The 15687-nt window shown below is 43.9% G+C and overlaps 1 protein-coding gene across 2 annotated transcripts in view; it reads right to left on the bottom strand.

Annotated features, from left to right (window-relative positions):
* The window catches only part of LOC137350584 (ras-related protein Rab-8B-like), a 61382-nt gene extending 54151 nt beyond the window's left edge, over nt 1–7231 (bottom strand). For both annotated transcript variants that reach the window (XR_010969460.1, XM_068015256.1), the window contains exon 1: nt 7034–7231. Coding sequence is in view for 1 of the 2 variants with exons in the window: in XM_068015256.1 (XP_067871357.1) it covers nt 7034–7157 (124 nt within the window). In the remaining variant the exon portion in view is untranslated. The remainder of the gene's footprint in view (nt 1–7033) is intronic.
* Between the last annotated feature and the right edge of the window lie 8456 nt (nt 7232–15687).

The raw sequence follows: 15687 nt of genomic DNA, 5'->3' as shown, positions 1-15687 counted from the left end.
TGTTTCTTAGCTCCACCCAGATTCCATATTTTGTTCTTCCGATCGGAGATTCTCCCTTACATATAAATACTGCGGCTACAAGAGTTGCTCAGAGGCTGGGAATTCTGCATTGAGTAACTCATAAAATCAGAAATAGGAGTAAGCCATTCGGCCCCTCAAGTCTGCTCCACCATTCAATAAGATCATGGCTGTTCTGATTGTGGCCTGAACTCCAAAGTATTTCCAGCCAGCCTGTATAACGCATTACTCCCTTGTAGATCAAAAATTCTATCTAACTCACCCTTGAATATATTCAATGACCCAGCCTCCACTGCTCTCTGGGGAAGAGTATTCCAAAGATTAATGATCCTCAGAGAAGAAATTCTTTCTGATCTCCATCTTAAATGGAAGCCCCTTATCTTGAAACTGTGCCCCTCTCGTTCTAGATTTCCCCCACGAGGGAAAGTATTCTCTCAGCATCTACCCTATCAAGTCCCCTCAGAATCTGATATGTTTCAATTGTACAGTTGTAGCAAGATTTCCCCATTGTTACACTCACTCCTCCTTGCAACAAAGGCTAATATTTCATTTGCCTTCTGAATTACTTGCTGTACCTGCACGCTAACTTTTTGTGATTTTGTAAAGGATACTCTGATCCTTCTGTAGCACAGCATTCTGCAGTCTCTCTCCATTTAAATGATTCTACCTTTTTATTCTTCCCACCTTACCCTTTTCCCACATTATACTCCATCTTCCAAATTTTTGCCCACTCACTTAACCTATTTATACCTCTTTGCAGACACTTATTGTCCTCCTCACAACTTGCTTTCGTATGTATCTTTGTGCCGTTAACAAATTTGGCTACAATACACTCTATCCCTTCGTCCAAGTTATCAATATAAGATCGTAAATAATTGTGCCCCAGCACTGATCCCTGTGACACTCCACTAGTTACAGTTTGCCAACCTGAAAATGACCCATTTATCCCAATTCTGTTTCCTGATAGTTAGCCAATCCTCTATCCATGGTAATATATTAACCCTCAACATTATGAGTAACCTTTTATGTGGCACCTTATCAAATGCCTTTTGAAAATCCAAATACACTACATCTAATGGTTCCCCTTTATCCACCCTGCTTGATACATTCGCAAAGAACTCAGGTGAAGGCCCTCCCAATAGTACAACTCCCTCTTTCCCCAGTACTGGTGCCAGTGCCCCATGAATCGAAACTCATTTCTCCCACACCAATCTTTGAGCCACACATTCAACTCTCTGATCTTATTTACCCGATGCCAATTTGCTCGTGGCTCAGGTAGCAATCCAGAGATTAACTTTGTGGTGCTGCTTTTTAATTTAGCCCCTAGCTGCTCATACTCCCTCAGAACCTCCTTCTTAGTCCTAGCTATATCGCTGTGGACCATGACAACTGGATCCTTCCCCTCCCACTCCAAGCTCCTCTCCAGCCTGAACGACAGGTCCTTAACCCTGGCACCGGACAGGCAACACAGCCTTTGGGACTCATGCTCTCGGCTGCAGAGAACAGGATCTATTCCCCCTAACTGCACTGTCCTCCTAACTATACAACTACACTCCTTTTTACTCCCCCCACTTGAATGGCCAGTTTGTTCATCCTCCCTACACTCCCTGCTCTCATCCGCATAAGCTGCAAGATCATCGAACCTGTTGGACGTGCAAGGGCTGAAGCTCCTCCGTTGCTATCTTCTGAATCCGCATACCTGCCTCACTCGTAGACACACCCTCCTGTCCCTGACCACAGACCAAATCTGAAGTACCTAGATGAAGGGGTGTGACTGCCTCCTGGAACAAAGTGTCCAGGTAACTTTCCCCCTCCCTCATACATCGCAGTGTCAGAGGCTCAGACTCCAGCAAAGCCTGTCCACCATCTACAAGGCACAAATCAGGAGTGTGATGGAATACTCCCTACTTGCCTAGAGAGCTCCAACTGCACTCAAGAAGCTCAACACCATCCAAGACAAAGCAGCCCGCTTGATCGGCACCCCATCTTAAACATTCATTCCCTCCACCACCATTCAGACTGGCTTTGGCAAGAGGCAAAATTTGCAAACAATTCAGAAACATGGTTGGAGTGCAGAGAGTCTGTGAGGAAGGGTTGTTGTTGACAGGGCAAAGTTGCAGCCAGTATGATGGGTTGAAGTGTGTCTATTTTAACGCAAGAAGTGTCAGGAATAAGGGTGATGAACTTAGAGCATGGATCAGTACTTGGAGCTACAATGTTGTGGCCATTACGGAGACGTGGATATCACAGGGGCAGGAATGGATGTTGGATATTCCGGGGTTTAGATGTTTCAAAAGGAATAGGGAGGGAGGCAAAAGAGGTGGGAGAGTGGCATTGTTAATCAGGGATAGTGGCATTGTTAATCAGGGATAGTATCACAGCTGCAGAAAGGGAGGTCGTCGAGGAGGGTTTGTCTACTGAGTCATTATGGGTGGAAGTCAGAAACAGGAAAGGAGCAATCACTTTGTTGGGAGTTTTCTATAGACCCCCAATAGCAACAGAGACACGGAGGAACAGATTGGGAGGCAGATTTTGGAAAGGTGCAGAAGTAACAGGGTTGTTGTCATGGGTGACTTCAACTTCCCTAATATTGATTGGAACCTCCTTAGTGCAAATAGTTTGGATGGAGCAGTTTTTGTCAGGTGTGTCCAGGAAGGTTTCCTGACTCAATATGGAGATAGGCCGACTAGAGGGGAGACTATGTTGGACTTGGTGCTTGGCAACGAACCAGGCCAGGTGGCAGATCTCTCGGTGGGAGAGCATTTCGGTGATAGTGATCACAACTCCCTGACCTTTACTATAGTCATGGAGGGGGACTGGAGCAGACGGGATGGGAAAATATTTAATTGGGAGAGGGGGAATTACAATGCTATTAGGCAGGAACTGGGGAGCATAAATTGGGAACAGATGTTCTCAGGGAAATGCACGACAGAAATGTGGAGGTTGTTTAGGGAGCACTTGCTGCGACTGCTGGATAGGTAGGGAAGGGATGGTAGGGTGAAGGAACCATGGATGACAAGAGATGTGGAACAGCTAGTCAAGAGGATGAAGGAAGCTTACTTAAGGTTGAGGAGGCAAGGATCAGACAGGGCTCTAGAGGGTTACAAGGTAGCCAGGAAGGAACTGAAGAATCGACTTAGGAGAGCTAGAAAGGGACATGAAAAAGTCTTGGCAGGTAGGATTAAGGAAAATCACAAGGCGTTCTACACTTATGTGAGGAACAAGAGGATGGCCAGAGTGAGGGTAGGGCCGATCAGGGATAGTGGAGGGAACTTGTGCCTGGAGTCGGAAGCGGTAGGGGAGGACCTAAATGAATACTTTGCTTCAGTATTCACTAGTGAGAGGGACCTGGTCGTTTGTGAGGACAACGTGGAACAGGCTGATATGCTTGAACAGGTTGAGGTTAAGAGGGAGGATGTGCTGGAAATTTTGAATGATATGAGGACAGATAAGTCCCCGGGGCCAGACGGGATATACCCAAGGATATTACGGGAAGCGAGGGAAGAGATTGCTGCGCCTTTGGCGATGATCTTTGCGTCTGGAGCAGTACCGGATGATTGGAGGGTGGCAAATGTTGTTCCCTTGTTCAAGAAAGGGAATAAGGATAACCCTGGGAATTATAGACCAGTCAGTCTTACGTCGGTAGTGGGCAAATTAATGGAGAGGATTCTGAGAGACAGGATTTATGATTACTTGGAAAAGCATGGTTTGATTAGAGACAGTCAGCATGGCTTTGTGAGGGGCAGGTCATGCCTCACAAGCCTTATTGAATTCTTTGAAGATGTGACAAAACACATTGATGAAGGAAGAGCAGTGGATGTGGTGTATATGGATTTTAGCGAGGCGTTTGATAAGGTTCCCCATGGTAGGCTCATTCAGAAAGTAAGGAGGCATGGGATACTGGGAAAGTTGGCTGTCTGGATACAAAATTGGCTGGCCCATAGAAGATGACACGAAGGTTGCTGGAGTTATGGATAGTGTGGAAGGCTGTTGTAGGTTGCAACGGGACATTGACAGGATGCAAAGCTGGGCTGAAAAGTGGCAGATGGAGTTCAACCTGGAAAAGTGTGAAGTGATTCATTTTGGAAGGTCGAATTTGAATGCGGAATACAGGCTTAAAGACAGGATTCTTGGTAGTGTGGAGGAACAGAGGGATCTTGGGGTCCATGTCCATAGATCGCTCAAAGTTGCCACCCAAGTTGATAGGGTTGTTAAGAAGGCGTATGGTGTGTTGGCTTTCATTAACAGGGGGATTGAGTTGAAGAGCCGCGAGGTTATGCTGCAGCACTATAAGGCCCCGATGCGACCACACTTGGAATATTGTGTTCAGTTCTGGTCACCTCATTATAGGAAGGATGTGGAAGCTTTAGAGGGGGTGCACAGGAGATTTACCAGGATGCTGCCTGGACTGGAGGGCATGTCCTCCGAAGAAAGATTGAGGGAGCTAGGGCTTTTCTCATTGGAGCGAAGAAGGATGAGAGGTGACTTGATAAAGGGGTACAAGATGATGAGAGGCATAGACAGAGTGGATAGTCAGAGACTTTTTCCCAGGGTGGAAAGGGCTATCACCAGGGGGCATAATTTTAAGGTGATTGGAGGAAGGTTTCGGGGAGATGTCAGAGGTAGGTTCTTTACACAGAGAGTGGTGGGTGCATGGAATGCGCTGCCAGCGGTGGTAGTAGAAGCAGATACATTAGGGGCATTTAAGCGACTCTTGGATAGGTACATTGATGATAGTAGAATGAAGGGTAGGCAGTTAGTTTGATCTTAGAGTAGGTTAAAGGTTCGGCACAACATCGCAGAAGGTTGGTCTGCAGGTACAGCAAGTAATTAGGAAGGCAAATGGAATTTTGTCCTTCATTGATGAAGGGATTGAGTTTAAAAGCAGAGAGGTTATGTTGCAGCTGTATAAGGTACTGGTGAGGCCGCACCTGGAGTAGTGTGTGCAGTTTTGGTCTCCTTACTTGAGAAAGGATATACTGGCACTGGAGAGGGTGCAGAGGAGGTTCACTCGGTTGATTCCGGAGTTGAAGGAGTTGGCTTATGAGGAGAGACTGAGTAGATTGGGATTATATTCATTGGAGTTCAGAAGAATGAGGGGGGATCTTATAGAAACATATAAAATCATGAAGGGAATAAATAAGATACAAGTAGAGAGGATGTTTCCACTGGCAGGTGAAGCTAGGACAAGAGGGCATAGCCTCAAGATTAGAGGGAGCAGATTTAGGACTGAATTAAGAAGGAACTTCTTCACCCAGAGGGTTGTTAATCTATGGAATTCCTTGCCCAGTGAAGTAGTTGACGCTTCTTCAGTAAACGTCTTTAAAGCTAAGGTAGATATCTTTTTGAACAATAAAGGAATTAAGGGATACGGGTATCCCTTAATGGGAGCGCGGGTAAGTGGATCTGAGTCCACGAAAAGATCAGCCATGATCTTATTGAATGGCGGAGCAGGCTCGAGGGGCCGGACGGCCTACTCCTGCTCCTAGTTCTTATGATCTTATGATCTACTGTGCTGTACTGTTCTATGTTCTAAATCTGTAAAGATCAGGGATGTGTATTTTTAGCATTTGCTGTTTCAGATTTATAGTGTTACTTTTTTTTTAAAACTTTGAGAGACTTATGAACTGAAATGTGGCAAAATTCCCTTGCTTTTATTGCAAAATACTTAAAATAATGTGAAGATTTTTCACTTAAATGCTTTAGTTTTCCAGTTTTGTGCAGACCACTCATTACTTTTGCCTCCATATATTTACACTTCCTGTTTTGGCGACATCACTCCCATTTGTCTAGTGAAACAAAGCAAAATGCAATTATTGTATAATTGTATAATTAATCTGTGGAAAAACCAGGGAAATGTTCTTAATGTTAACAGAAGTAATGTACGTTTTTAAAAATTGATTCAAAGCAGTGGGAATGTTACAACATTCTTCTATTGAATTCAGTTCACTCATTGCTGCCTCCCAGCTCCAATCTCACCCTGTCAGTCAGGAGGACAATACTTCCCCAACATTAACAATCCTCTGGGATGACGCAACCAGAGAGGGGACATATATTATTAAGCCAGAGAGGGGTGTTCAATGATAATAAGCCTCTGTTCTTTCACTCAGCCATCAGAATGCAAGTCAACCAGCTTAACACCTGTAGGAAAATCTAAATGTCAACTGGGGTCAGCATTAAAAAAAGACTGTGGTAGAATATGGACACATATGGATTTCTACTAAATAAGTTTCTGATCTAGTCCACGCCATCAAGAGGGAAGCAGAGGGCAAAATAAGGCGAGCTTTCACATAGTTCTTAATAGCCGGCTACAAAGTATCATTGGAAGATGAGATTAGATCACGTAGTCCCGCAAAGAGCAGTATAAAGGAGGAAACAAATAAAGCGAAACAAAACAGGACTTTGGGTGATAGACTAATCTCTCGCTTTAAGATATGTGAAAGAATCAGAATGGTCAAAAAAAAAATCTTCGAACCCACATCCTGCAGTGAAGAACTGAAATACTAGAAACTTCAATATATTGTATGGCAGTTTCTTTATAAAGTGCCAACCTTGCTTGTGCAGTAATTCTTTTAGTGGTGTTACCTTAATGTAACACAAATGGATATCAAAAATGTGTACTCCATTACGTTAAGCAGTGTGCCATTCTTGCATTGGCAGCCTCGATTACATTGCAGTATTGAAGCTCATTTAAGTTATTTAAAAATGTATTCAATTCTGACCATTACTGGCAGCAAATGTCTCTCACTTTGCGTTCGAATCTCAGTGGTAACACTCTCGCTTCAATCTCAACGTTGTGGGTTTAAACCCCACTCCACAGACTATACCGTATAATCTCGCTTGACACCAACAGCCGCCTCCCTCTCCCCACCCCGGACCCATGGTACTAGGCAGAGGCCCCGCTGCCTGCCCGGGGGGACCCGCGTTGCCCTGACAACGGCAGGGTCGGGGTGGGGGAGTAAGACCCCACCCCCTTTCCCTTGACAACCCCGGGCTCGCCTTCCCCCTCACTCACCTATGGTGGAGATGAAGGTTGTGCTAAAACTGTCGTCAGAGAAGCGGAAGAGGAGACAGGTTTTCCCAACGCCGCTGTCGCCGATCAGCAGCAGCTTGAAGAGGTAATCGTAGGTCTTGGCCATATTGAGCGGGGCGGGCGGACTCTACGCTGCGGCGGCCGAAGAAGAAGCGAACAGCGAGAGGGGGAGGGGAAACTGCGTCATCACCACGCCCGCCAGCTGATTGGCCGGTGGCTGCCGTGACAGAGCGCTGCGCACTGCACCTGCGCGACATCCGCACGGCCTGCTGGGAATTGAAGTCCTTTCTTCCCCACCTCACCTGCGGGACGCACAGTCTGAGACTGGCTGCTTCACTTCCCCTGTGTCTGGAATCAGTCCATCTCTTTTAATTCCTTACACTAAATATGTAACATTTGGTTACAAAGTGATCAGTAACCTAATGTATCTAATCACTCAGTTCTTTGTTCATAGCTTGCTTAGATAAGAGTTCAAATTATCCTGCAATAAGCTCCCAAACCAGCTCAAATACTTGTTTGCATAAAGTACCTAAAATGTAATTTGTCAGAACAACCGTTGTTAGTTAACAGTTCAAATCAACTTTAAATGGTGATCTGATGAAAAGTATTTATTTGTAAGAAGCTGAGGTAAAATGGCCAGAAGTGCAGGAACACCAAGTCTGAACAGTGTAAAGAGAGATTAGCTGATGTTCAAGTTGCTATGTTCTGTAGGAATTGTGGGTGTTGAATTTTCTTGAGTTCTTTGGAAAGAATTAGTTCAAGCAGAATTCGTGATATGGCCGATTGAATTACATGAAACGGTTGAATCAAAGATCAAGTTATGAATATTTTAAAAAATAAATTGTGCGTGAACTGAAACTATTTAGATGGTGAACAAAGGCTGCAAGCTCTGCCACTTCAAATAGATATGGAAGATGATAGCTGTTCTGTACAACTGCAGAGTGTCAAGCTCTCCCTTAACCACCACCCCACCCCTTCCTTCCCCCACGTTCCCTGTGGTTTGTGGTCGATATCAGTATCCGCAGGTGAGTGAGTGAAGTGTTCCTACATTAAAGGCAGTATTTGAATGCAAGTTGTTGACAGATGTGTCCCAGGGTGGAGAATTGAATGTTGCTGGAGTTACAGGAGTTTTGTTTTTGTCTTAAAAGTTTAGAATTCTGTGTGTTTTTAAAAACTGAGGAAAGGATTTTTCTCTGTGGACATTGCTGAAACTTGGTGGGTTTGAACTGAGTGAAATACATAGACTGCAAGGCACCTGTTTCCATACAACTCACACAGGTCAAGATCTATGACTGTCAGGTGACTTGATTGTTGAAGTTAGTTTCACTTTTGGAGTGTGAAAAGACCAGTGAGCTGGACAAGGAGCAGGCAGGTGAAATCTGTCTGTGACCTGCCTGGAGACTGGAGAAAAAGACCTCCCTCTGTAAAGGAAGACTATGCAGATCTTGAAAAGAAATCCTGCATTTGAAATGTGGCTGTGACATGCCTGGAGAGAGAAAAAAGACCCAGGGGAAAAAAGTTACTTCTCTCTGTAGAGGAAGACTGCCTTTCAGAGAAGAAACCCCTGTATGTCAGTGGTAGCAGATTCCTATTGCCTCCAGTCTTTGAAGAATCCCTGCCTCAAGAGTGGTTCCTGGTGCCTCCTGTGTTTTGGGAGATCCTGAAATCTCAAGAAAGCTTCTACTACCAGGCAGCTACTTCAAAACCCAAGCAGACCTGTTGCTACGCCTTTGCTGAAAGACCTGTGTGACACCTGCTGCAGACAAATTGCCTTGAATGCCAACCCATCACAGACTGTTCATCAAACTCGCCTGGAGAGACTTCGAGTGGCATTCAACTATTCCACTCTGGGACACCTCACCATACCGAAACTATCCTACCTGAACACGATAAACTCATTTTCTTTTTCTCTTTTATTCCTAAGAAACAGCTGTAAACCAATAAAAAAAAAAATCCTTTTCCCCTGGTTAACTGTTTTTTTGAAAGTATGTTTGTATGTATGAGGGCTCGGAAGAATGAGTTTTAGAAAGTCTTTTCACCTATAGATTTATATTATTTAAGGCTTATTTATTTTCTAATAAATAGTTAATGTTGTTTAAAGAAACCTGGTTTGATGTGCTTTATTCTGGTGGACAAATAGTGTCTAATTTGGCTATTCTTGGTAGGTGGAAAACTTACTTGATATGTTGAGTAGTGGGACTGAATTAACAGTGCATTACTCCTGCTTTGGTCATAACATATTAATTGGGGAATCTTGCAGCATTAAAATTCAATGCAAATAATGTTAATTGTGAGGGGAGTAATAACTGAAAGAGAAAAAAATAAAGGAACCAGGTTTCTTGTGTAATAGGATAAAGCCTATACCATCAGAATGGCATTAGCAATTGCTGCAGCTTCTCTGGGAAAGGAGAATGTGTCCCTCAGTGACTTGAAAACTTTAACCAAGATTAAACTAAAAGAATTGGCAGCACAATTGAGGTTAGAATTGAAATCAGGTGCTTAAAAAAGCAGAGATAATTGACGTAATACTCCAACATTTAAAATTGTCCCACCCTGGGACACATCTGTCAACAACAAGTAGTAAGTCTTGGCGATGCAGTGGAATTGGCTAAGATTCAGTTGGAAATGAAAAAAAACTTGAGGCTGAAAAAGAATTAAGAAAATTTGAATTTCAGAGAGAAAGTGAAAGTGAAGAGAGGCAATTTAGATTAAAAGAGAGAGAACTGAAAGAAAAGTGTGGCCTTAACTGCGGGGAATATTCTGGTCAGGAAGAATCTGAATCCAGCCCAGGACCCATCGAAAAGCTGTTTAAATTTATACAAACTCTCCCTAAGTTTGAGGAGAGAGATGTAGAGGCATTTTTTATTTCTTTTGAAAAAATAGCCAAATAAATGAAATGGCCAAAGGAAAGCTGGACACTGCTTGTACAAAGCAGGTTGATGGCAGAGCTCAAGAAGTTTATGCCATGCTTTCTGAGGAGGCTTCTGCAGATGATGAGATGGCAAAAAAGGCTGTTCTCGCTGCATATGAGTTAGTCCCTGAAGCTTACTGGGAGAAATTTCGGAACCTCCAGAGATTGCCTGGGCAGACTTATGCAGAATTTGAGAGGGTAAAGCAAATCAATTTTGATCATTGGATAAGGGCAGTAAACATGGAAGCCACGTACGAGAACCTTACAGAATTGATTCTCTTGGAATTGTTTAAAAATTCAATCCCTCCAGTTGTGAGAATTCATGTACAGAGCCAGAAAGTTTTAAACGCCAGACAAGCAGCAGAAATCACTGATGATTTTGAGCTTGTGAATAAGCCAAAATCTTTTGTCAGTCATCTCCACAAACCCGAGAAGAACAGAAAGTGGGAGTGAAAGGAAGGCAAGTAGGTGGGGACAAGAAGGAACAGCTAGGAATGCCTCAGGGTCCCCTCCTCAGGCTAGAAAGGAAGGTGCTGAGGGTAGAAGTGAGGTTCACAAGCCTAAGTGTTATCATTGCCACAAGGTGGGACATCTTCGTTCAGAATGCTGTAAGTTGCGAGGTAAACCCATGGCACTTGTTGGGGTACATAAAGCTAATATAATGCAGAGAAAGGGGCTCTGATTGAGAGTATAACAGACCAGGCTGTAGCATTGACGGCAAACCAGATACAAAAACCAAAGTGAGTGTTGGGGTTGAGAATAAAATATCTGAAAGTTTATAGGGGGTTCTTGTCAAAAGGAAAAGTAACTCCATATCCCTCAAGTGATACAGGAGCAACCAAAACTCTTTTGCTGGGGAAAGGTATAACATTTCCACCAGAGAGCACACTGAATGCTAAAGGTTTAGTTAATGGTTTTGGCAGGGAGTACATTTGTATTGAGTGCATCTAGAGTATGACCTAATGTGTGGGATGGTAACTGTAGGAGTTGTCCATAGTTTGCCAGTAGAGGGAATTGACCTACTCCTAGGGAATGATTTGGCTGGAGCAAAAGTATCAGTTTCTGTAGTCACAGAAAAACCAAGTGAAGTTAAAGAAACAGAACAATTACAGGAACAATGTTCAGCACCATTCGCGACTCCTCAGATACTGAAGCAGTCTGTGCAGAAATGCAGCAAGACCTGGACAATATCCAGGCTTGGGCTGATGAGTGGCAAGTAACATTCACGTCACACAAGTGCCAGGCAATGACCATCTCCAACAAGACAGAATCTAACCATCACCGCTTTACATTCAATGGCATTACCATCGCTGAATCCCCCACTATCAACATCCCAGGGGCTACCATTGACCAGAAACTGAACTGGAGTAGCCATATAAATACTGCAGCTACAAGAGCAGGTCAGAGGCTAGGAATCCTGCAGCGAGTAACTCACCTCCTGACTCCCCAAAGCCTGTCCACCATCTACAAGGCACAAGTTAGGAGTGTGATGGAATACTCTCCACTTGCCTGGATGGGTGCAGCTCCAACAACACTCAAGAAGCTCGACACCATCCAGGACAAAGCAGCCCGCTTGATTGGCACCCCATCTACAAACATTCACTCCCTCCACCACCGATGCACAGTGGCAGCAATGTGTACCATCTACAAGATGCACTGCAGCAATGCACCAAGGCTCCTTCCACAGCACCTTTCAAACCCACAACCTCTACCAACTAGAAGGACAAGGGCAGCAAATGCATGGGAACACCACCACCTGCAAGTTCCTTTCCAAGTCACACACCATCCTGACTTAGAACTATGTCGCCGTTCCTTCACTGTCGCTGGGTCAAAATCCTGGAACTCCCTTCCTAACAACACTGTGGGTGGACCTATCGCACATGGACTGCAGCGGTTCAAGGCAGCTCACCACCAGCTTCTCAAGGGCAATTAGGGATGGGTAATAAATGCTGGCCTAACCAGCGATGCCCACATCCCATGAATGAATAAAAATAAACTTTCAGGAATATTTCCCGAGCAATGGCTAAACAAGTTCCATTGTTGGAGGTAAAATTGGCACCACAAACAGATCGCCGAGTATCTGAAGTAGAGAAGTTAACCCAATTCTTTACGAGATATGGATTACCAACTGAAGTTCAATCAGATCAAGGTTCCAATTTTATGTCTAAGATATTTTCAAGAAGTTATGGGCTATTTGGGTATCAAACAGTTAAAACCTTCATCATATCACCCGCTGAGACAGGGAGCTTTAGAAAGGTACCATCAAACACTCAAAACAATGATTAGGACATACTGTCATGAATATCCCCATGATTGGGATAAAGGGCTGGACTTTCTTTTATTTGCCACTAGAAGTTCACCATATGAGTCTACAGGTTTTAGTCCATTCGAATTGGTTTATAGACATGCGATAAGAGGTCCCCTAAAACTCATCAAAGACAGGTTCTGAGAACAAAAGAATGACTGAATCTTCAGTCCTAGACTATGTAACTGTGTTCCGGGAAAGGCTCACAAAAGCTTGCAATGTGGCTCAGGAACACCTTAAAGCATCCCAAACCACTATAAAAATATGGGCAGACAAGAATGCAAAGACCTGAACTTTTCAACCAGGGGATGAAGTATTATTATTACCTTTACAGTGTGAACCATTAAAAGCACTGTTTGGTGGTCCGTATAAAGTGGTCAAAAGAGTGGGAAAGGTAAATTACTTGAGTGACAACACTGATCGCCCGAAAAAAAATTGGCTGTGTCATATCAATATGTTAAAGCAATATAATCGCAGGGAGGAGGATAAGCCAGTACAGGTATGTCAGGAAATAGGGACTGTTGAGAATTAAAGGGATAGTGAGGATGAGGCAGAAGGAGGCCTAGACAATACTCAGATTGAACCTCCTGCTATCCGGTTAGCTAACGCAGAATGGCTAGGAAAAGTGGACAACAGGCTTTCGTACTTAGATGCAGAACAACGGGAAGACTGAACAAGACTACTCACAGCATTTAAAAGAGTCTGTAGGGACAAGCCAGACGTACAACCTTATCCACTCATGATGTGGATGTAGGGGAATCCGTTCCTATTAAACAGCATCCTTATCTCTTAAGTCCAGACAAACAGGCCCAAGTAAAAGCAGAAATCCAATGCATGCTGGAAAACAACTTAACTGAACATAGTCAAAGCATCTGGAGTTCACCAATAGTATTAGTGCCTAAACCCGATGGGTCAACCCGACTTTGCGTAGATTACATAAAAGTCAATGCAGTAACGAAGGCAGACTCCTACCAAATTCCTCGCTTGGAAAACTGTATTGACAGAGTGGGCAATGACATGTTCCTTAGATTTGTTAAAGGGATACTGGCAAATTCCTTTAACATCCCAAGCTAAGGAACAATTAGTTTTTGTCACACTGGATGGGCTTTTCCAGTGTCTAGTGATACTACACAAGTTAATGGATACTCAAAACTACTGAACCCATTAGAAGCCAGTGTTATTAACTGTGCAGTTCACCTTGCTAAGGTGCTGGTCTATAGGGACTCTTGGAAGGAACACATGAAACAACTGGGAGACTATGTTTGGAAGTTTGCAACTGGTTGATGGAAACAACCAAAATGCCCAAATATTCAGATGGAGTTTATTGGTACAGCCTTATCACTTGAAGATTGTACACATTTCAGGAAAAAAACAATGTTATCATAGATGCTTTGTCACAAATTTAACTTTATTCAGTTACGAGAGTCACAATGGTACAAAGCAAAATTGTGTTAACTACCAGTAGAGTGAATGAGGGGCATGTGTATGAAAATATGGTTAAAATGTTTTCAACTCCTGTTTTTACATTGTAATAAAACTCATTCAAGGTTCATTTCGCCAAGGGCGGAGGTGTTGAGTTTTGTTTTTGTATTGAAAGCTTAGAATTCTGTGTGTTTTTAAAAACTGAGGAAAGGATTTTTCTCTGCGGACATTGATTGCTGAAACTTGGTGGGTTTGAACTGAGCGAAATACACAGACTGCAAGGCACCTGTTTCCAAATAACTCAGCAGTGGAAAGACAGGTCAAGATTTATGATTGTCATGTGACTTAATTGTTGAAGTTAGTCTCACTTTTGGATTGTGAAAAGACCAGGGGCAGGCAGTTGGAATCTGGCTGTGACCTGCCTGGAGAGAGAAAAAAGACCCAGGGAAAAAAAAAAAGAGTTACTTCTCTCTGTAGAGGAATATTACTTTTCAGAGCAGAAACCCCTATATGTCAGTGGTAGCAGATTTCTATTGCCTCCAGTCTTTGAAGAATCCATGCCTCAAAAGTGGTTCCTGGTGCCTCCTGTGTTTTTGGAGAACCTGAAATCGCAAAAAAGCTTCTACTACCAGGCAGCTGCTTCAAAACCCAAGCAGACCTGTTGCTACACCATTGCTAAAAGACCTGTGTGACGCCTGCTGCAGACAAATTGCCTTTAACGCCTACACATCACAGACTGTTCATCAAACTTGCCTGGAGAGACTTTGAGTGGCATTCAACTATTCCACTCTGGGACACCTCACCATACCAAAAACATCCTACCTGAACGCGATAAACTCATTTTCTTTTTCTCTTTTATTCCTAAGAAACAGCTGTAAACCAAAAAGCTGTGATTGATGGATTTTTGTTAAGCAAGTGTATTAAGGTTTACAGAACTAAGGCAGGTAGGTGGAGTGAAGATACAAACTGAATGGTGGAACAGGAACAGGCTTGATGGGCTGAATGGCTTATTCCTGTTCCTATGTATTCTCTCAGTGCTGCAAACTGAGACTGAGGAAGGGGCGAGATTACTGAAAGCCACTTGCAAGAAAGCTATTGTGTAAATGACTGAATGTGTGCAAAACCACTGATTGGAAATCTACTCCATCACTTCATTTATATCGAGGCTGCAGCTGTTATGTCAGTGTGACAAGGTCTTGCTTCATACCGAAGTTGGAGCATTAGTGTAAATGTGGCCTGATTCCAGAGTCTGAACCTGAACTGACAGTGGAATAAAGTGGAGCAAGACTCCCGATATCTTCAGCCAGAAGTACCGAGTTGATAATCCATCTCGACCTCTTCCTGAAGTCCCCAGCATCACAGATGTCAGACTTCAGCCAATTCAATTCACTCTACGTGATATCCAGTGCCTTCAGGCGTTTCTTGATACTGCAAAGGCTGTGGGCCCTGACAACATTCCGGCAATAGCACTGAAGACTTGTGCTCCAGAACTTGCCGCGCCCCGAGCCAAGCTGTTCTAGTACAGCGACAACACTGGCATCTACCCTGCAATGTGGAAAATTGCCCAGGTATGTCCTGCACATAAAAAGCAGGACAAGTCCAACCTGGACAATTACCGCCCATCAGCCTACTCTCAATCATCAGTAAAGTGATGGAAGATGTCATCGGCAGTACCATCAAGCGGCACTTGCTTCGCAATAACCTGCTCAGTGACGCTCAGTTTGGGTTCCGCCAGGGCCACTCAGCTCCTGACCTCATTACAGTGTTGGTTCAAACATGGACAAAAGAGCTGAACTCAAGAGGTGAGGTGAGAGTGACTGCCCTTGACATCAAGGCAGCATTTGACCAAGTATGGCATCAAGGAGCCCTAGCAAAACTGAGGTCAATGGGAATCAGGAGCAAACCCTCCACTGGCTGGAGTCATACCTAGTGCAAAGGAAGATGGTTGTGGTTGTTGGAGGTCAATCGTCTGAGCTCCAGGACATCACTGCAGGAATT

This window comes from Heterodontus francisci, chromosome 35 (genome assembly GCF_036365525.1).
Source record: "Heterodontus francisci isolate sHetFra1 chromosome 35, sHetFra1.hap1, whole genome shotgun sequence".
NCBI lineage: Eukaryota > Metazoa > Chordata > Chondrichthyes > Heterodontiformes > Heterodontidae > Heterodontus > Heterodontus francisci.
The sequence above is the reverse complement of the archived record's forward strand: the minus strand, read 5'-3'. Positions and strand labels throughout refer to the sequence as shown.